Source organism: Lepisma saccharinum, chromosome 16 (assembly GCF_977018435.1).
Source record: "Lepisma saccharinum chromosome 16, izLepSacc3.1, whole genome shotgun sequence".
Taxonomy (NCBI): Eukaryota; Metazoa; Arthropoda; class Insecta; order Zygentoma; family Lepismatidae; genus Lepisma; species Lepisma saccharinum.
The window spans coordinates 9,101,078-9,122,860 of record NC_139244.1 but is presented as its reverse complement, the minus strand read 5'-3'; the positions used below and the strand labels follow the sequence as shown (position 1 = coordinate 9,122,860).

The window sequence follows — 21,783 nt, the reverse complement described above, 5'->3', positions numbered from 1 at the left end:
AACAGACCATTCCGGGCTCCCCGCGGGCCCCTAATTCCACAACGAGGGGGGGCTAATGGCGTAAACAGAGGAGGGTTCCTGTAGGAATTAACAAAAGGGAGGCGGGGGTCTTTGTACGAATGCATAATAGAATTGCGTGGGTAGCACCGAAAGACAATTATGAGGGTGTGTGTACTCGTGTTTAACCTGCAATGCTCTTCATGCACGAGTATTGGACGGTATCAAGTGTTGTAAGCAAGGCACGACAAAACGTAAACAATGTATTATATGTTCGCTCACATAATGTGCAAGTTTCGTCTATGGTCGGTTAGGTGATTTATTTACACTCTTGCTTTACTATTCAAAGAAGCTTTCAGTTTCTATCTTGTAGTACAATGCTCTGAGAATCTATATTTCTTCCTCTCTCTCTATTTATCTGCAGTGCGAGAGTGAAAGAGACGTAGAGAGAGACTGAAAGAGAAAGATAATGAAGGAATGAGAAAGAAAAAGTGAAAGATAGAGAAAAAGAGTGAAGATAGTGAAAAGAATGAGAGTGAACGATAGAGTGAAAGATATAGAAAGGGAAAGAGAGTGAAAGATAGAGAAAGGGAAAGAGATTGAAAGATAAAGAAAAGGAAAAAGAGTGAAAGATAGAGAAAGGGAAAGAGAGTGAAATATAGATAAAAGGAAAGAGTGATGGATAGAAAAAAGGAAAGAGAGTGAAAGATAGAAAATGGGAAAGAGAGTGAAAGATAGAGGAAGGGAAAGAGAGTGAAAGATATATAAACGGTAAGTGAATGAAAGATATAAAAAGGAAAATAGCTCCCTCTGATATTTCTCTTTCAGTCTCTTTCTCTACTTTCACTCTCTCTTTCTATATACCTATATTTCACCCACTTTCCCGTTCTATCTCTTCCACTCTCTTTTCCTTCTATATCTTACACATTCTATGCCTTTCACTCACTTACCGTTTCTATATATTTCACTCTCTTTCCCTTTCTATATCTTTACCCTCTTTCCCTTTCTATATCTTTCAGCCTCTTTTCCTTTCGATATATTTTACCCTCTTTCCACCATTCACTCTTTCTCTTTCCCTATCTTCTACTCGCTTTTTTTTCTTTCTCTATCTTTCACTTTTTCTTTCTCATTCTTTCATTATCTTTCTCTTTCAGTCTCTCTCTATATCTCTTTCTCTCTCATTCCATATCTTTCACTCTCTCTCTCTCTTTATACATCTCCCTCTCTCTTTTTCACTCGCACACACACACACACACACATTCAACCTCTCTATCTTCGTAATCGACCCTCTTTGCCTGTTATTTTCAGTGTCTGCAGTTAAATCGTTGAATTAACAGTTACCATTTGAATTGACATAGTCAGGTATGGAAAATGACGTCACGCAGGTGGCGGCCATCCTCTTGAATGCAGAGTTCCATTCTCTGCCATGACGCGGGCCAACAGCTCGCGGTCAATCAAATGCACCTCGTGGGTAATGGCAGCTTGCAACTCCCGTAATGTACGGGGTGGGGTGTGTGGCAATAAACACGATCTTTCAAGTACCCCCATAGGAAAAAGTCACAGGCGGACAGGTCCGGTGACCTGGGGGGCCACGGCACGTCACCGAAGCTCGAAATGAGACGTCCAGGGAACATGTTCCTCGAAACTGCCATAAAGCGGTGCTGTATCGTGAACTGAAACGGCAGGCTGCCACAAAGCGAATGGCCCCTCTCCGAGCTCCCTCCCACCACTACCGGCTGTACACTAGCCACTCGAAAACCGTCCGTTTTCCACAAGTCACCCTTTAGAAAGTTCGTTACAAATAAAATTGGGTTATTTCAATGATCTGTACCCTTCAAGTACAACGAAGCTCCAACACGTTTCAATACCGGCTTATACTCGTGCAAGGTACTTCTATATCCACTTGTGCATGTATTAATTGCCATGGCACTATGAGGTAAATAGAAATACAATTAAAATCGCGCTGCAAAAGGGTTTCGAAAACGCAAGGAATACGCACTTGCATTGAAATCGCAACACATAAGCACAAACAATATTACGATCCTCTTGAATGCTATTTATGAGGGGGGAAGGGTTAAATGGCGGCAAATGCCATAAAGTGTCTTTCACCGCTCCGCAAGATTGGAATTGAAATATTTCTGCGAATTGGAACTAGAACTGATTGTAATAACGGTTTAAACAGGTAGACCGAAGTAATTGAGAGTTTATATGTACCTCTCTCGGTGCGTGCGTTTCAAGGACTCTTCATATGTGGATAAAAGGTTGCGCACAGGAGGAGGGGAGGGGAGGGGGAGAAATAAATGCTCGGGGGGTCGTAAAGTTCGAATGAAGGCGGATTACAGCCGCGTAAACCCGAGTGACCCATTCAATTGAGTAGCGGGCACGTTCCTCCCCGTCCGTCGTAAAAACCCCTTCCTATTAAGTCGGCAGAGTTGCTGAAAACCGCCCTCCCTCGTTTCGCTTGATGTTTCGCGGTCGCCCAAGCGGCCGACGGTAAAAAGTTTTGCGTTGCGGCGGCGTGCAATTATGTAATGAGAATTTTAAAGTTCGCGGGCTGAAGATGCGCTTTCATAAATGTACAGGACGGAGAGCGAGTGGTCGTTTCTCCGTCGAGAAGTTTTCCAGTGAGAGAAATTTTGGAATATTTTACGCACCGCGACCTTGAGAAATACGCTCTAGTCTGTGCAGTATGAAGTTGTATGCTCTGGCATTGAAGCGGGGGCGATAGAGTGGGCAGAACGTAGCTGGAACGACGGATGGTAAACGCAATCCCGTTCACTCTCACGTGTTCACTGGTAGAACTGTCACTACTTGCGCAGATTTGTTTTCGATCGTTTGTTCCAGACATCTTCGGGACACAGTATATATATCTGGCAGCTCTGTAAACATAGACGGCGCCACAGGTGCTCGTGCAAACCTTATATTCAGATCAGCACCCTTCGCCCTCAATCTTCGCCTCCATAATAATAAATGAATATATATGTGTGTATATATGTGTATATATATATATATATATATATATATATTATAATATAGTGTGTGTGTGTAGTAGTAGTAGTAGTAGTAGTACAGAGAGAGGATCTCCCCATTTTCTGTAGGATAAAGATGTCCAAAACATGTCCAAAGTGTAACTCAGTCTCCTTAACCTCTGTGCAATGTAACTATTGTTGCGTTGTTCCTTTAAGTCCACTTAAGATAGAGAAAAGGAAAGAGAGTGACATATAAAGAAAAGGAAAGAGAGTGAGATATAAAGAAAAGGAAAAAGAGTGAGATATAAAGAAAAGGAAAAAGAGTGAAATATATAGAAAGGGAAAGAGAGTGAAAGATATAGATAGGGAAAGGGAGTGAAAGATAGAGTAAAGGAAAGAGAGTGAAAGATAGAGAAAAGGAAAGAGAGTGAAAGATATAGAAAGGGAAAGAGAGTGAAATATATAGAAAGGGAAAGAGAGTGAAATATATAGAAAGGGAAAGAGAGTGAAAGATATAGAAAGGGAAAGAGAGTGAAAGATAGAGAAAGGGAAAGAGAGTGAAAGATAGAGAAAAGGAAAGAGAGTGAAAGATAGAGAAAAGGAAAGAGAGTGAAAGATATAGAAAGGGAAAGAGAATAAAATATAGAGAAAAGGAAAGAGAGTGAAATATAGAGAAAAGAAAATAGTGAATTATAGAGAAAAGGAAAAAAAGTGAAAGATAGAGGAAAGGAAAGAGAGTGAAATATAGAGAAAAGGAAAGAGAGTGAAATATAGAGAAGAGAAAAGAGTGAAATATAGAGAAAAGTAAAGAGAGTGAAAGATAGAGAAAAGGAAAGAGAATGAAATATATAGAAAGGGAAAGAGAGTGAAATATATAGAAAGGGAAAGAGAGTGAAATATAGAGAATGGGAAAGAGAGTGAGAGATAAGAGGAAAGATAGTGAAAGATATAGAAAGGGAAAGAGAGTGAAAGATAAAGGAAAGGAAAGAGAGTAAAAGATAGAGAAAAGGAAAGAGAGTGAGAGATAAAGGAAAGAAATGAGAGTGAATATATAGAAAAGGAAAGAGAGTTAAAGTTTTAATACACAGAAAGGCTAACTGCGACTCTTGACCTACAGTTCAAAGTGGGATCCGAATCTCTGTGCCATGTGCCTTCATCGGGTATCGAACCATGACTACTTCAATAAAAGGCGACGACGTTACCATCGGGAAGACCTTATAACTATTATTGCTTGAGTACTATTCAAAACCAGCCCACCTTCGTGGCGGAGTCGTTATAATAGCGCGCTACGACACCAGGGGTCCCGAGTTCGAATCCCGGAGTGGGTGTTCTTTGTGACTGTCCCTTCATAATATCCAGGGATGGCTCTGTAGCTCAGTTGGTAGAGCAATGGGACGGTATGTCGGGTTCGAGTCCTGTCCAAGACAGCATTTTCTCATTCAATTTCTACATGATATATCTCCTGTGTGTGCCAAACCTTCATGTCTTCAAAGATGCCACATAAGACTTCAGACATGACTGTTGTATTGATTACTGCTTAGCGCAGGTAGAGTCTATATATCAACATTTACATGTATTCTGTCAGGGGTCCCGGGTTCGAATCCCGGCCTGGGCATGTGTGTCCGTTGTGAATGTCCTTTCAGAAATGTCATCCTCATCTTCCCCCATTCTAGAATACTGTTCACCCATCTGGAACATGGCTGCCCCTTCTCATACCTCCAAGATCGACAGTGTTCTCAGCTTTTTCCTCTCCGTCGTTCGATATAGAGTGCCGGCCCTGAGAAACATACCTAAGAGAGATCTGCTTGTAAACTTAAACATAAATACTTCAGAATCACGTAGATACGTTGCAGATATCAAATTACTACATAAGATCATTAATGGAAACCTAAGATGCAGCATCCCACTGCACGAACTCTCACTCAGAGTGCCCAGACATAAAACACGGAGCAAGGAGACTTTTCACACTGCAACTCCCAGACTATCACGCATACAACGTTCATTATTCCATAGGCTACCGAACCAGTTCAATATCATCTCAAACCAAGTAGATATTTTCAGTTCATATTCGTCTTTTATCACCAACTTAGAAAAACATGTAATCTGTCTACCTTGGTACTGTCTTGGCTTGCTTATGTTTATATTTATGTTTATATTTTGTTTATTTTATTTTATTTTATCTAGTTTCGTATGTTTTCTTTTTAACACTAGGGTACTGTTTTACTGTTGTGCCTTAGCTAAGCAAAGTAAACCAAATGAATCAATGAACATGCATTCTGCGTACGTTACTAAACCAAAATGTTGCAATTTTCACGTCTCTATACCCAGTAAATATTAAACAATACAACAACTTTATTGCTTCTTCAATGTTTTATAAAGTTGAATAAATGCAGGGTTGTTCAAAAGTCCAGGAACCCTTAAATTCTAATGGATTCTATTGGGTTCCGCTGCAGAACCGGAACCTTTTTTTTCTCGCACAATTTAAATTCGGTACAAGTTGCGTATTGTTTCATTGGATCCTGGACCGTATTTAAATTGATCCGGATTGAAATACTTTGCAGATAGAAAGGTTCTTTTTTTTACACTTAGAAATTTATTTATTTATTTATTTACATTAATGAACTCAACAGGCTGGCGTCCAGTTAGAGAGTTCAGAGATACAGGTTTTCATATGCTTCAATGACCGTTATTTCATATTGTTTTCATTACACTGTTTTTAAATTGTATACGAGGGCCACTATTTATATTTTGAGCCTTGGCAACACTGATTGAAGTTAGGCGCGATTTGACGTTTGCACGGAATCGTCTGGCATTATTGACCATAACGTACTTCAAATGTCTTGTCAATACCTTCATTTGTGTTGTTTATGTTGCCTTGGAGATTGCGCGACAACAATAAAATGGAATTAACTCGTGAACATTTTCGTGCGATGATATTTTACGATTTTCGACGTGGATTATCAAGACAAGAGTGCATCGATCAACTTACTTCCACATTTGGCGATGAAGTCCCATCCTTTGCCACTGTGAAACGCTGGTATAACGAATTTAATCGTGGCCGCCATTCGCTCACCGACGAGATTCGCGAAGGTCGTCCAAAATCAGTTGTTGTTCAAGAAAACATTGATGCTGTGCAAAACCTAATACTGCAAGATCGTCATGTGACATACTGTGAGATTGAGGCAACCATAGGCATTAGTTCCACCAGCATATATAAAATATTACATGATCATTTAGCTGTGAGAAAGGTATGTTCTCGTTGGATCCCACACAATTTGACAAAAACTCAAAAAGACGCTCGCGTCAATTGGTGCAAACAAATGCTCAATAAATACAATCGTGGTGCTTCAAAAGACGTATATAAGATTGTAACAGGTGACGAATCATGGATATATGCATATGAGCCGGAACGTAAACAGCAGTCGACTGTATGGGTGTTTCAAGATGAACCCAATCCAACAAAAGTTGTTCGCGCTCGAAGCACATCGAAACAAATGGTCGCCTGTTTTTTCGGGAAAACTGGTCATGTGGCAACTGTGCCTTTAGAGGAACGTAGAACGGTCAACTCTGAATGGTACACAACAATTTGTTTGCCAGAGGTCTTCGGTCAAATACGGAAAACAAACAAACGCCGTCGGATCATTCTTCATCAAGACAATGCCAGCTGTCACACATCTCGTCTAACAACCGACTTTATGAACAGTCAAAATATCGAATTGATGGGTCATCCACCGTACAGTCCTGATTTGGCACCCAATGACTTCTTCTTGTTCCCGAATGTCAAGAATAAATTGCGTGGACAACGATTTTCGTCGGCGGAAGACGCCGTTGATGCGTTCAAAAACAATATTATGGAGGTGTCTCAAGAAGATTGGAAAAACTGCTTTGACAAATGGTTCGAACGAATGCAAAAGTGTATTGACCATAAAGGAGAATACTTCGAAAAACAATAAAGCAGTTTTCAATGCCAAATTCCTGTTTTTTCATTGTTAGGCTCAAAATATAAATAGTGACTCTCGTATATGGCATAAAGAACAAATCAATATTTTTGTTACGCTTTTCTAAGGCATTGTAGAGAACACTCATTCTCCAGACAGGGAATTTCTTGACAATGTTTGTTCGCGCTCTATTCACAAAAAAGGTTTGATGATCGCGTCTTATTGTTAGGAACGTGTAATTTAAATTGCGAGATCCAAAGAGGAGAGCGAAGTTTTCCATTATATATTTTCCAGAGCAACAGCAGGTCGCGGACTGTCCTTCGGTCGTCAAGCATGTGCATTCGGAGCTCCTCTATTAGATTACTGTACGAATCAAATCTTGGATAAGTACCTTCAAGTTTATACTTCATATAACGTAACATTCTTGACTGTACTCGCTCTATTTTTGTAGTCCGTACTATACTGTCAGTGTTCCATACAACAGACCCGAATTCAAGTTTTGAACGTACTAATGAGTAATATACAGTAATATCTTAAGTGTTTGGGTGTCTCGAAAGTCTCTGCCCGTTCTAATAATGAACCCGGTAAGTTTGTAAGCGTTTATACGGTCCATAACCCATTTATGCTTGCTGATTTTCTCTCCAGGACCGGAATTGAATTTATTTAAAGTTCCTGGACGTTTAACAACCCTGAATAAACATTGAATGATGAATAATAATGTTGAAAATTTGAAAGTAGTAGTTAAAATATGTCGTCGCTAGGTCCTTGGAAACGTAACAGGAACAAATGGCAATTATCCGCGTCGAAACATCTGAGAGCAGAGGCGATGGAGACGCCGAAAGTGCCTTCCCGTAGTCCGCTCGGAATTAAGCGCCTCCGCACCTCGTTGCAACCTCCGGGCCGGGAAACAAATAGGCGATTGGGGATCCATTTCTCCAGGCCTGGCTTGTTTGTGTTTCTCGCTACCCGCTTTACTTGAGAGGGTCTGGAGAGACTGCACCTGCCCTTCCGCCAAGAAATCCTTTATTAATTTCGCTTATGCAGGTTCTCGTCTGCAAGAAACGTGGTTTGCTTATTGCACGTACATGGAGCACCCCGATCGATGCATGGCGTCATTGGGACTAAAGGAATTTAGCTATAGTGACGTTCCTTGTCAGATATGAACAGGTTGGTATTTGAAGGGGAATCAGGGGGCATTCCGCATCACCCTATGACCATGGGCGTAACTTTAGGCCTAATTTCGATGGGCAGAATCGAACTTTGGTTTAATTGGAAAAGTTTTCCATCTCACAAAAATAGCGTTGGTGTGCTAAATAACTGATATTTGCGGTCATAAATATTTATCTTAATTATTTTGTTACTCTGGTCTCAAGAGTTAACACAAGTACCATTAATTTGTAAATTTTAATAAACCTGATAGTGTTTTAAGTAATGTTTTTAGCTTTTGGAGAAGAGCGCGACTATTCAACTGTCTCTGATGAAGGTCTTAGTGTATCCTTACCTTTTTAATGTGTTATGTATGTCCTGTGCAGGCCATTCGCAACCTTGCACTTGGAACCTTTTGTCGAGGGACTTTTGTCGGCCCCCGTGGGGGATTAGCACATCGCGCTACAACGCCAGGGGTCTCGGGTTCGAATCCCGGTCTGGGCATGGATGTTTGCGAGTGTCCATTCATCAATTTCATCATATCATCACTCACGCTCATCTTCGCAAATTAGCCAAGTAAAATAAAGCAAATCAATCAATCCAGGGGTTTTTTACATTCCTTTCTGAACTCTCAGTTGAGGATTTTAGATAAGGTTTTTTTTTCGTGTATATTGAGGTAGCCGGACAATTGCGATGGCGGACAATTGCTATGAAAGGGCGGGTGGACAATTGCGATGACATTTTAAATCTTGTATCAAATTGGAGAGTTACTTAACACCCCGTACAATACCTCTTACAAGAGAATTATGTGAAATATTGATATTTTCGAATAGAATACTGATTCCTCTCACACTTTCTCCAGGCTTGAGACTGGAAATTTAGCTTGTAAATGTACTTGCATTACACCCACTTTTAGGTTACGTTAGGTTAGGTTAGGTTAGGTGTGCCTGTGGGTTAGTCAACCTGATCGTCGCAATTGCCCTACCATTAATTTATAAAATGACCTTCACCGTCAAAATCATAGCAATTTTCCGTGATTTTGGCTTCATCGAAATTGTCCTAAATTCGTACTTTGAAGGGTGCAAAATTGCCATGTATGCAGACGCACTCAAACATTTTAGTTCATTCATGGTTGCTAATTTTTGTTTATGTTCTAGGGAGAAATTATACTTACGTACGCGTATATATACTGCTGGACAAAAAAAACCGGACACTTGCATTTTTTGTGATAACGCAATGGGTCGATAAAAGCTCTGGTACAAGGGCTAACTAAATGTTGCAGAAACTGAATTAAGTACGAATGCATAAACAAAGTCCGAGCCTATGAATGGTGCATATGGTACTACATGATCTGCCGAACATTCTGTAATATACCTGCGAGCTGTTATTGCAATTCAGATGTCAAATATTAAAGTGTCCGGTTTTCATTGTCCAGCAGTATATATAACTTCTATAATATCCCGCTGCTTCATGAGTAGCTACTGAAACCTTCTCATTGTTATTACATTGAAGTCCCGGCAATGTTTGTCCCTTCGTCAGTTTCATTTGAACATCATTCATCAAATCGTGGCGGTTAGGACAGAAGGGAAGAAAAGCGACGTGAAACAAGCTTAATACAAATACAAAGACGAATCCTGTACACTTTCCTACCTAGAATGATGGATGGATTTGGATTTGGCTCATTTTACATTGATTTCCCAAGGATGAATAATGATATGATGTACCTGATGAAGAGACACCCATGCCCAGGCGGGGATTCGAACCCAGGACCCATGTTCTAACCACTCCACCACGGAGTTTGGTACTTTGCTACTTAAACAGACAACACTGTGTATGGGGCACTCGAACTCTGTGCAGATACGAATTCTCCGTTAGATACTGTCACGTATATATCGGTGCCACTCCTTATTAATTTCATGTTGCTTTTTTTTTGCGAGCAAGTGTAACCGAACGAGCCAGCCAATGTCAGGACGGACAGCTTTGTGGACAAAGCGAGGGACGTTAATGAACGAGATGTTCATCGGACAGTCCGACGGACATCCATGTTCAACAAATGAAGTTAAAACAACAAAAAAATGAGGACAGCTTTTTTTTTTTCTTCCTTCGGAGCCATCATCCCACTCTCACCCTCATACGCTTCTCATTCCACCCAAGAGATAAGCTAACAGACATCCCTGCTGATTGGTGATGTTTTTACAGTCGCTTTGGTCTGTCCAGTCGCCCGGCGGAGAAAACGAACGCACGCGAGTTTAATTAGCTTCACGATGATTGCTCCAGTTTCCCTCCCTCGCCCCCTCAGCCCCCCATATTCTCTCCCCTACGCCGAGTCCCCCTCCCCGCTCCTTCTGAACGCGGTAACCCAACAAGCGACGCGGTGTTGTGTTGCAATGTGTTTTTTTTTTCTCTCCCGAATGACAAGTTCTCTTCGGATATTCCTAATCAGCATATTGTGTTTGTGTTGAAAGGCCCGGATTAAAAACGGATTTGCTCATTCGCTTCTTTGGGTTTCCACGTTTCCCGAATTGGGCCAGCGTAAACCAAGGCTGTTACGAATATTAGCGTGCCGCATATCTGTAGCTGCGGACTGTTGGCAAACATCAGTTAAGCAGTGGAACACATGTTGACTCTTAATTTCGGAGATGATAATGAAATACCGTAGATGGGAAAACAGAGTTCGTCAACTTCATGCTCAGACATGCTAAACGGGACTGGACAAATTAAAGTGGGATTTGCCTCCACTACGAATTGAACCGGAGTCTCCTCGATTACAAGGCCACAGCATTACCACTACACAGGGAATCCTGGTATACGCACAGATGCAATCTTACGCGCCACGCTTCTGAACCACCTTTCTTGGTCACACCCAGCCCTTCGTCTTCGGACGTCATGAAAAATGCTTTCGTTCGTTAGGTTATACCCTGTCCCGGGAATCTGTCAAGCAAGGTCGCGCATAACGGTAGAGAAAGGGAGAAAGCTAGTGGGAGGAGCGAAGCTGTACTCCATGTTTCTAACAGCTGGTAGCTGTAGACACATTTTCCTCTTCGTGCACTCAGTTCCCGTCTCACGCCTTCATTGGTCACTTTTGTACTCTTGCTCCAGAGCTTCCCCGGATAGAGTATAGACTTGTTAGGTTTAGGGCTCCTAGCATTGCAACTTTGTGACGTCACGAGTCGAAGGGCGGGGCTTGACCAAGAAGGTGGTTCAGAGGTGTGCTATAAGTGAAATCTCCCTTGAGTGACTCACAGCAGCATCTCTCTTTTCTAGGAGACGTCGCTTTGAAGTCACTCCGTGATCACTTAATATCAAAGTTCGGGTTGATTAGTCCGATATGTTCTCTTTGATCCAATCAGATAGATTTTAGAATGGAATCAAATCTGGGTAATCTGCTGGCCAGTCAAGATCTGAGAGAAACCAGACTCTAGCCGTGTGAACTCGGAAGATATTGTCATGGAATATTTCGATAGCTCGAATATGTTCCTCCACGAGATGCTGGACAAATGTGAACACTTGATCTTCAAGATTCTGACGACCCTGCTGACTCAAGCTCATACGTTTAAGCACAAACGGGAAATGTACGTATTATGTAGAAATTTACACGACTCGAAACGGGATCCATTTGGCACACCATTACTCTACCAACTTAGCAGCCAAGTCTACCCTAGTTTCGCTGTAGCTACACATGCAAAACAGCTGTAGCACAAAATGAGATGAAACCAGTACTGGCTTAGTAGGTCAGCTTCTAAAGCAATGACATGACATGCCAGAGACCCGGGTGAGACTCCTGGTCGAGCCTACATTTTTCCCCTCAATTTCTACCCAGTTCATTGTGGGTAAGATGTCTGAAACATACGAGCCTTTTCCAGTCTCTTCTCATGCAAGACTTTAGCTCTCTCGCTCGAATCTGTCAGAGAAGTGTAAAGAGTGAACCTTTCTAAGGACACCCAAATGTCAACCGGTCTTCAACGTGGTACACCAAGGACTGCAGTTTGCAGACTATCGAGGCTCTGGCGTTTGGACTCACAGCGAGTGAGTGTGTGGCTCGTGTTGTGTGTTCATTGTCCCTTCATGCATTTCATCTTAGCGCCAGTCATCATCATCTTCGCGATAAGTCACAAGGAAAATCAAACAATCGATTCTGTCAAAGGAAAACACATCTCCTCCTCCCCTCCAAAGTAAATATTAATTCCGGCCTAATTATAAAATTTGTATTGTTTACTTTTGACTTCACTTCACTCCAGGGCTCTACAGCCCATGCAGGGCCTCCTTGGTGATAGCTGCCCACTCATCTCGGTTCTTCACTCTAGTTCTCCATCCTCTTATGCCCATTCGTTTGAGGTCTTCTTCCTCCTGGTCGAGCCACCTCTGCCTGGGTTTGTCAACATTCCTCTTGCCTTCTTGTTTCCCTTGGTAGATCTTACATACCGTTCTGTCTGGTTGCATCCTTTCTACGTGCCCCAGCCAGCTAAGGCGTTTGGTTCTCATTTCACTTGTTATACTTGGGGAAGTATATATAAACTGGTTCAAACGAGTTATCAATAATTAGATTTTGATTATTACCTAACACTTGATTTTGGCCTGTAAGCATATATATACTTGTTATACCTGTAGGAAGACCCATCATGAATTGTAAATTTGTGAGACACATAGCTGATGGACATGGAATGGGAGAGGAAAGAGGAGTTTACAGGATTCCTGTTGGGAAACCTGATGGTAAGAGATCTGTAGGAAGGCCAAGATGAAGATTGAGGGACAACGTTGAGATGATCCTAAAGGAAATTGGTAGGGATGGAAAAGAGTATATAGATCTTGCTCAAGATAGTAACAAATGGAAGGTCTGTGTTGCTGCAGCCATGAAACTTCGGGTTTAAGAAGGCTAGAGAGTTAGTTAGTTAGTTATACTTGGGTTCTGATAAAGTGTAGCTAGTTCTGTGTTTGTCCTAATTCTCCAGATGTCATGTTCGTTGATTGGCCCATATATTATCTGTAAAACCTTCCTCTCCCATATATCTAGCCTTTCTCCTTACTTTTTTGTGACACGGTGCTTCCAACCCATACATTACTATTGGTCTCTATGCAGCCTTGGTTTCAGCTTTCGGTTCACTTGTGAGGATTTAAAAATATTTCCAAATGCATAATAGCATCTGTTGCCTGCTGTAAATCTTGATTTTACCTCTTCTGCAATGTTATTGTCTCCTGTTGTTGTTGAGCCAAGGTGTTTCAAACTCCCATCTCTTTTTGAGTGTGTGTTTCAAACTCATTTATTGTTTGATCTTGTTTCTTGTTATTATCATGTAGTTTCCCTTATTCAGTCCAATCTCTTGTTATAATTGTTTCTCCTGTTTGCTTCTCAGTTGCCCCCATCTGTCGCCAAGAGAAGATCCTCGTGGTGGGAGCGTCGAGGAGTGAGCAGATAGACATCCTGTGCGAGGTGGAGGCTGATCCTCCCGCCGTCAGCTTCAAGTGGAAGTTCAACAACTCGGGCGAGACCATGGAGGTGGGTCCCGCCAGGTACCAAAGCAACGGCACCGCCAGCCTCCTCAGGTACACCCCCAACACAGAGCTAGACTACGGCACCCTCTCCTGTTGGGGCACGAACGCCATCGGACACCAGACGGCTCCGTGTGTCTATCAGGTAGTTGCTGCAGGTAAAACCCTTCGCGGAATCTTCAACCATCATAGTGGTTTCTTTTTAGATGTGACTGTGTTTAGATTGTGTTGGGAGCAAGTGATGCTGACAGTGTTTAGTCCACTGTCGAGGTTCTGCAGAAGTTTTTGTTTTAGAATTCAGTGTGTTGTGTGTACGACTTGCTGCGTCAGAATGGTTATACGAGGGGCGTTTAATAAGTAAGTTTCGTTGGCTTGCTCAAGTTTGCAAACACACATTCCCAGCAACCTCTAAAATTTTGAGGCCTGGCCTAATTTATGATAATTTTGATTCCAAATTCACATTTACACTTCACTACAATACCTCTTCGAACGAGATAGAAATCTGCAATGATTCCTGTATGTCAGTAGATGAAAATATATTTGTATAAGTCTGCGCATGCGCAGGAATATCATAGAGAGCAAACTTGCAGCGATTATTTTGTACGCTCAAATACAAGTCTGGAAATAAAGCCACAGGCCTCTGGTGGTTTCAATCCGAACACACAACTACTGCAGATGATAAAATAAATACAATAGACAAGTGAACATCAAATGTGCAACATGTCTTGAAGACACGCAACTTTGCAAAGAAACGAAAGTTGAAAATTTGAAAGAATTGCCTGAAAATAGATTCGGAATATTGTGACTCAAAGTATTCTCTCCCTAGCGAAAAGCAAAACATTCTCTTTCCAGCAAGAAGCCTACGAACATTATGAACGACCCTCGTATAAACGTTTGTAGTTGTAATGCACTCATAGAGTTCGCCTAATATAATTTAGGAGGTTAAGTTTTAATGTTTTTGTACTATGCCACAGAGCGCCAGTACCAGTACAGCGTTTCAAAAACTAATATATGTTAGTAGTGAGTCTGCTTTATGCCTATTGGCCGAGCGGTCAATATACTTCCTGACGCTTCTGTCTTTAAGCGATTTTATATCGGCTGAATTGCAGATAACAGAGAATATCTCTGGATATATTATGCATAGTCTTGAATTGTTTGATAGACAGCAGTCAAATGCAACTGACATGATATGTGTACGTACAATGCAATGTTTTGCATTTTTTGCATTTTACGTCGCATTTCTGTCACTTTTGGTTAATCGCGGTGATGAGGATGAGTGATGATTAGAACTCGGTGGCGAAATCGTAAGTCGACGACTTAATACTCTCAACCACCAAGTGGGCAACATCTGTATTTGTCGAACTTGTCTGTTACTATGTAATGTGTAATGTGTGTCTGTGGATCAAATTCATACTTATGTTACTCCAACCTTGAGGCCTATCATATGAATTTGCATTACATGAAAATGGCTAAAGAAATATTGATAATGTTTACTACAGACAAATAAGAATTTATTATTACTTAAAGAGAGATAATAGTCATGTTAGTGTTTTCTGTAAGATCATAGAACTTAAACCTTAGTAATAATTTTTACATGGAGATTTTCTGCCATTTGGAGACAAGAGTTGTGGTTTACCCTGCACGTATTCTTTTCAACTCTCTAAATTTCCCCGTCCTGTGCATTTTGGTAAACAGATGTGGCGAAAGAATCAAAGAAATTTCAGCACAAAGTCTATTTAGTTTTCACTCAGAAGAACAAGAAAATACGTATGTTAACAAGAAATTGGCGAGCATGGGAGAATTGACAGATTGAAAGTGGTTTTTAAAGCTCACTCGGTGACCTAGCGCGTTGAGTGGTCGAACTTCCACTTAAGGTTGCGGGTTTGAATCCCGGTCTGAGCATTCGTTTGAATGCCTCTTCATCTGTTTCATCCAATCATTATCCTCATCGTCGCGATTAAGCTAAAGAGCCAGAAAACCAAACTAAAGTTAGAGAAATGCAAATATGAAGGGGGCTATATGCGAGACCTCGTCGAATTTTTGGTACGGTTAGTTCAGAAAAAGTTTAAATAGGTAACGAAACGTGCATTCATTTTACGGAGATAGTTTACGTTCATCCAAGAAAAACACACACGTGCTATGATTTGAATTGCATTCCATTTAGTGACGTGCTACACTCACCGTATCAAATGCTTTATTAAAATATAATATAAACTTGTTGTTCGCAAAAATAAAGTGTGGAGTTTCTAGTATGGTTGTTGAAGGTCCAGGAATTTTAAATAAATTCAATTCCGGTCCAGGAGAGAAAATCAGCAAGAGTAAATGGGTTCTGGACCGTAGAAAACCTTGTTATCTGTAAAGTATTTCAATTCGGTCCAGGAACCTTTTTCCGGATCAATTTATAATACGGTCCAGGAACCTTTATTTTCGGATCAATTTAAATACGGTCCAAGTTCCATATTGAAATGAAACCAATCCGAAACTTGGACCGAATTAAAATTGTGTTTGGGGAAAAAAGGTTCCGGCCCCAATAGAACCCGTTAGAATTTATGCGTTCCTTGATCTTCAACAACCCTGATTTCTAGAATAGAACGCTTCGTTGTTTCCCCGTACAGTTAAGGAACGTGGATTGAAGTGAATGCATTTTTCAGGAAGGCCCTTCCCTGTGCGTAACTGCACGCTGTACAACCAGACGAGTAGTTCCGTGGAGGTGTCGTGCCTACCGGGGTTCGACGGAGGACTACCGCAACACTTCCTCCTGGAGCTGTTCGACGCCGAGACGGACACCCTCAGGCACAACCTGACCGCAGAGCTTCCCACCTTCTACCTCTCCAACCTGGAACCCGACGTCATCTTCAAGATCGCCGTCTTCGCCGTGAACTCCAAGGGCAGGAGCAACTCTGTGATTCTGGAGGAGGTCACCTTCAAGGACGCCGAGAAGAGGACAGGTACGGTGTTCCTTTTCAAATATGTCTGGTTGAGTTCGTTGTATTTTCTCGTCTGATACTTAGCAATGACTAAACGCACCGACATGGAAATAGGCGGCTGGGCAGATTTGCGCTGGTGCCACATCTGGGAAAAGCAAAGCGAGAGCAGGACAAAAGTCGCTGGTTCCCGCGCACTGTGTGGCAACGTCAACCGCGTCGAGCGTCAGACTGACCTCTACGGGACACTTTTGTCTCATCCCTCATCTTTCGAGCAAATACTGTCAGTTTGTATCACGTGGATTACAAATACAAACTCTACAACGAGATCTTTCATTCTCTTAAACCTTCGAAGAAACGGGGTTGGGCTCCGACGTGGCAACAGCGCAAACTTCTGCCATCCGCCTTATTTCATTGCCGTGAGTTTAGTTCACAATCGAGGACTCTCAGGTCCGATTCCCATTTGGGTCTCAATTTGGTGGTAAGGGTCCAGTCCCAGGTAGTTTAACGATCTCGTATTTATAACCTTGTCAGATTTCATTCATCCATATTTGCTCTATGCCCAATAGGCGGATTATACACTGAAACCTTCACGCTTTCAAATCGTGTGCCTTAATCTGTGGTGCTTATCAGAAGATGTCTTCTTTCCCGAGCTCATTCTCTATCATCCAATGATTCTGGAGCATCGTATAGATGCTGTATATCCTTCCGAGCCAGTGACCCAAGCAATTCATCTTTCTCTTTTTGCACTGCTATTCCCTCACTAACTCTTTTCATTATAGTTTAACTTCTCACGTTTGTAAAATTTGTCTTCTGATTGCAATACTCTGCTAAAATCAAATTTCTCCTCAGGGCTTTATTGTTGTTACAAGTGCAAACATATATTTCATTCTACAAATAGTTCGGTGTTGGAAACAGCAGAGCATCATTATCAAGATAACTCTGAGGACATTTCAGGTGCCAGTCACTGTATTTAAACACAGTGGACTTATTTCTGTATCAGTAATCAAGAATGGCATCCCAAAGTACAAGAAATCACATGTGGATTGCAATATCGTTCAAATATTTTATGGAATAGTACTCCCTACACTGTAAAGCATTTTGGCGTTCAAGCACCACCAGCAGTGGTCCCAGGAGGTGTACACAACATTTTGGTGAACGTTTAACTTTGATGGTGTGGAAATAATACCGACAGAGGATTGCAATCAATACCTTTGTAACGCCAGTGAGGTTAAACGTTGACCAACATGTGGTGTGAACTTCCAGGGACTACTTACTCTCTGTGTCGCTTTAATACAGGTGTTTTTTTCAGTGTATGTCGAAATTTATCAATGCATCATTTGTAATATAGTTGATAAATAAGCACAAGTATGGGACAAATTAGATTTAAACAAATATGCTTTCTTGCTCTTGCTACAGCAACACTGCTTACAATACGTGTTACACATGTCCTCGTTGCTCAACAAATTTAAGGAGTCTTTGTTATTTTACATTATTTCAATTACTCGAATCGACAAAATATCGATAGTGCAGATTAAAGTGATTCATGCAACAGGGTGATTCAAAAGTCCGTCACGGTAACTCCATTATTAGTACAGATAGCGAGAAACGGAAAGAGGAAAAAGTTGTGGGAATATGTGGTTTTCAGTTTAATATGCTTGAATTTTCAACGTAGAATGCACTGTTCAGTCTGTACCAAAGAGGATTGATTTAAATAAATAATTTATAGAATAATGTACATAAAAATCACTTTTGGTGAAAGTACATTAATCTCGTAATCATTGAATGTTGTTCATTAGGCTCTAAGAAAGGAAAATAAAGGAACATGTACTGATGTAAACACGCATTTCTCTTGATTTAAAATTCAATAATTTTTATAGGCAAAAATAGCAAACATTTTGTATGGTAAAATATACAAAATACTTATCATGTTAAACCATAATCAACATCATTATTATTAAACTGTAAATAAACATGACAGATTATATTTTTGAAACTACCATTAAAAAATCTCCAAAATTCAGCTACAAAGACTTCAAAAAATATTTAAGAATATTTTAAGTTACAATTATAGAGTACATCCAGAATGTTTTATTTTCACTGGTAGAAAAGTTACTGAAATGTTTATAGTTCCCTAACACACTCAACAAACATTTCCATAGTAGGTACAGTACCAGAAACAGAAAAATGTATATTTCCATTTATTTTTTTTGTTTAATCTAACTGTTCAAAAATTTTACATGGCCGTTTACTAGAAAAAAAATTCTATTAAAAGATACATATCTATATGTATGGTACCAGAAACCATACAAGCGATTTTAAGCGTGTTTTCTAAAAAAATCAAAAATCAAATAAAAATATTTTTTTGTTAAAAATCATGATTTTTATGCACCTCGGTCTGTACACTGGTACGGAATCGATAAGAACACAAAAATGCTTTTTGGCACATGCTTCGTCCTGAATGCTCAATGCTTCTGTACGTATTACGTTTGCTGATAAGTATTGCATTTTTTTGTAATTAGTACAATTACTATGCACCTGCATAAACAAAGAGAGGATTATTTTCCTGTAGTTTACGGTTATTACAAGCATAAGAAAACAGTTTTTCTTTGTGACGTTTCAGGAAAACACACACTCCCTTTATCAGACATTTATTTTCATTTTGACTAAAGATCAGTTATAACAATGGTTAGCAATTTTTTAAACCACAGGAATATATAATATAAGTTGTTCATGTTCAAAGGATTATGTAGGACAAACAGCAAGGAAAATGGCAATAAGATGGCACGAACACGATTTGGACATTATAAATCTAAACCGAAGAACAGGTTTGTCAACTCATATCATCCAAGAGAAGCATTTGATTAAATAGAGAAGGGTTTTAAAAAGATTAACGGGAAACACAGAGTTGAATGTCTGGGAAGCTTCGTTCATTGCAGAAGAACACTGGAATAAATTAAATAATGAAAATGGTAACATAGATCCAGTATGGAGTTTTCTTTTTCACAAATGGAGTAAGCCACCATCTTTAAAATTTAATATAACAGAAAACACAAGAGACTTTGTGAAAACAATGATGAATTTGAATTACCTGATGATATTTGGGATTCATTATTTTAAATAAAAAAATAATGTGATCAATTTTTTTTTGTCTGGAATAAAAAATAAAACAGACTGCTTCTTTTCACAGTTAAGTTGCTATATTACAACATGTAACATTGACAACATCCATTATATAACGGATTCTTTTTGTTTAAAAAATTGCTAACCTTTGTTATAACTGTATCTTAGTCAAAATGAAAATAAATGTCTGATGAAAGGAGCGTGTGTTCTGAAAAGTCACAACGAAAAACTGTTTTCTTATGCTTGTAATAACCTTAAACTACAGGAAAATAATTCTGCAATGCAAGCAATGCGTACATACAAGAAAAACTATTAAAGAGAGAATTCATTAGACAGTAATATGTTTTTTTAGGTTTAGTGAATGATAAAATATGTCTGCGACACTCACGCAATAATTAGATCTGGTTTTTTTTAGTAATGATGGTAACTTTTGTAATTATTATGTAGCTACACCTATATAACCAACAGAGATAGCAGTGGTTCAATAGAAAAAAGCTTTATTGAAGTTTAGTGATGAAATATGTGTGGGCCTCTTGAGCCGTCCCCCTCAGGTAGATTTCTCGTACTGCACGGGTAAGGTAGGATTAATTTACCTAGTACAGTGTTGCTTGTGGCAACCTTATTTCCATTCTCACTGAGGCTCGTAGCAGCGTACAGCTTGAACGTTGTATTCTAGGGTGAAAATTCAAGCATATTAGATTGAAAACCACGTATTTTCAACAGGTTTATCCTATTTCCATTAATAACGGAGTTGTCCTATGGTGCTAGACTTTTGAATCACCCTGTATGTTGTACAGGGGAATCGCCATAAAGCTTATTTGTGTCTTTCTAATTCTTTTCGCATGGATTTGGTTCAGATTGTTATTTTCTTCTTGCAGCTTCCGACGGCGAGATAGCGTTCTCCCCCATCCTGGGGATGATCGTGGGTGCTGCTCTCAGCCTCATCTCCGTGGTGCTGCTGGTGGTGGTGAAGGTGCGGAGGAGCAGGGAGAGGGCGCAGCGGGTGGAGAAGCCGGCCGGCCCTGCCGGGGACACGACGGCCGACCTGGCGCACAGGGAGCTCCCGCAGGGGAAGGAGACAACCCTCGTGTCGAGGGACGGGGACGAGAAGGACCCCGACATCATCCCTGCCAAGTATGGTTAGTGCCAGGTCTTTGCTTGTTGATATTTCTATCTTTTGCTTGTTGCACTTATGCTTGAAAAATATACAGGGTGTTCCGATCAAACCTCCCACATTTCAATTCACCATTGCTAAAATGTTACGAAACATAATGGAATGCTAGTGGTAGTAGCCGAAAGATAAACTCAAAGAATTTTATTGCATGACCTCGAAGTTCACTTTTCTCTCACTATACAGCGCTACAATCGCATAAAGCACAATGGCGACACAATCTGGTATGTAGAGACCAAATCAATCATTACAGTGCAAAGAAATTACCGGAGAGAATATGGAGATGAAGCATCTGAGGGGAAAACCATTAAGGCATGGTGTGCGAAGTTTTTGGCGACTGAAAGTGTTGATAAACAATCCGTAGGTTCTCAGATTGGATATTATTCGTGAAACAAACGGTGCACACATAGAGGTGTATTAGAGTTCAGTGTAGAGGTGTATTGGTGTATTCTTGTTTAGTGCTTCATGCAATAAAATTCTTTGAGTTTCTTTCGTCTACTACCACTAGCATTCCATTATGTTTCGTAACATTTTAGCAATGATGAATTGAAATGTGGGAGGTTTGAACGGAACACCCTGTATGTGTCCCCAAAAAAATTTAACCGAAAGCAGAGTTCATGGGTTCTGGACCTTAAAGAACCTCTTTTTTTTTTAAAAAAAAAAAAAAGTATTTACATTCCATCCCGGAACCTTTTTTTTTATCAATTTAAATATGGTAAAAGATCGGTATTGAAATCACACAATAAGTAACTTGAACCCAATTCAAATTGTGCAAGGTAAAATCTTTCGGTCCAGTTGCGGAACCCAATAGAACCCGTTAGAATTTTTGGGTTCCTGGACCTATAACAACTCTGACCGAAAGTATCAAGTAGTTAGTATTTTGGTTACCATTAGAGGGGACACCCTGTAGTATTAATTGTGTGGATTGATGGGTAGGTGAAAAATTTCGTCTAAGCCTCGCAAAAGGTTAGTTTGCAGCAGGTTTTATGTATTAATCCTCACGAGCAGGCCGCTCGGCATCTCCCGTG

At 40.4% G+C, this 21,783-nt stretch overlaps 1 protein-coding gene across 1 annotated transcript in view; it reads left to right on the top strand.

The window, feature by feature from the left end:
• Positions 1-21,783, top strand: part of LOC146000150 (adhesion molecule nephrin-like) — a 371,365-nt gene that overhangs the window by 332,435 nt on the left and 17,147 nt on the right. The window contains exons 10-12 of the mRNA XM_083137491.1: positions 13,402-13,695; positions 16,189-16,485; positions 20,463-20,723. Coding sequence (XP_082993617.1) covers positions 13,402-13,695; positions 16,189-16,485; positions 20,463-20,723 — 852 coding nt within the window. The remainder of the gene's footprint in view (positions 1-13,401; positions 13,696-16,188; positions 16,486-20,462; positions 20,724-21,783) is intronic.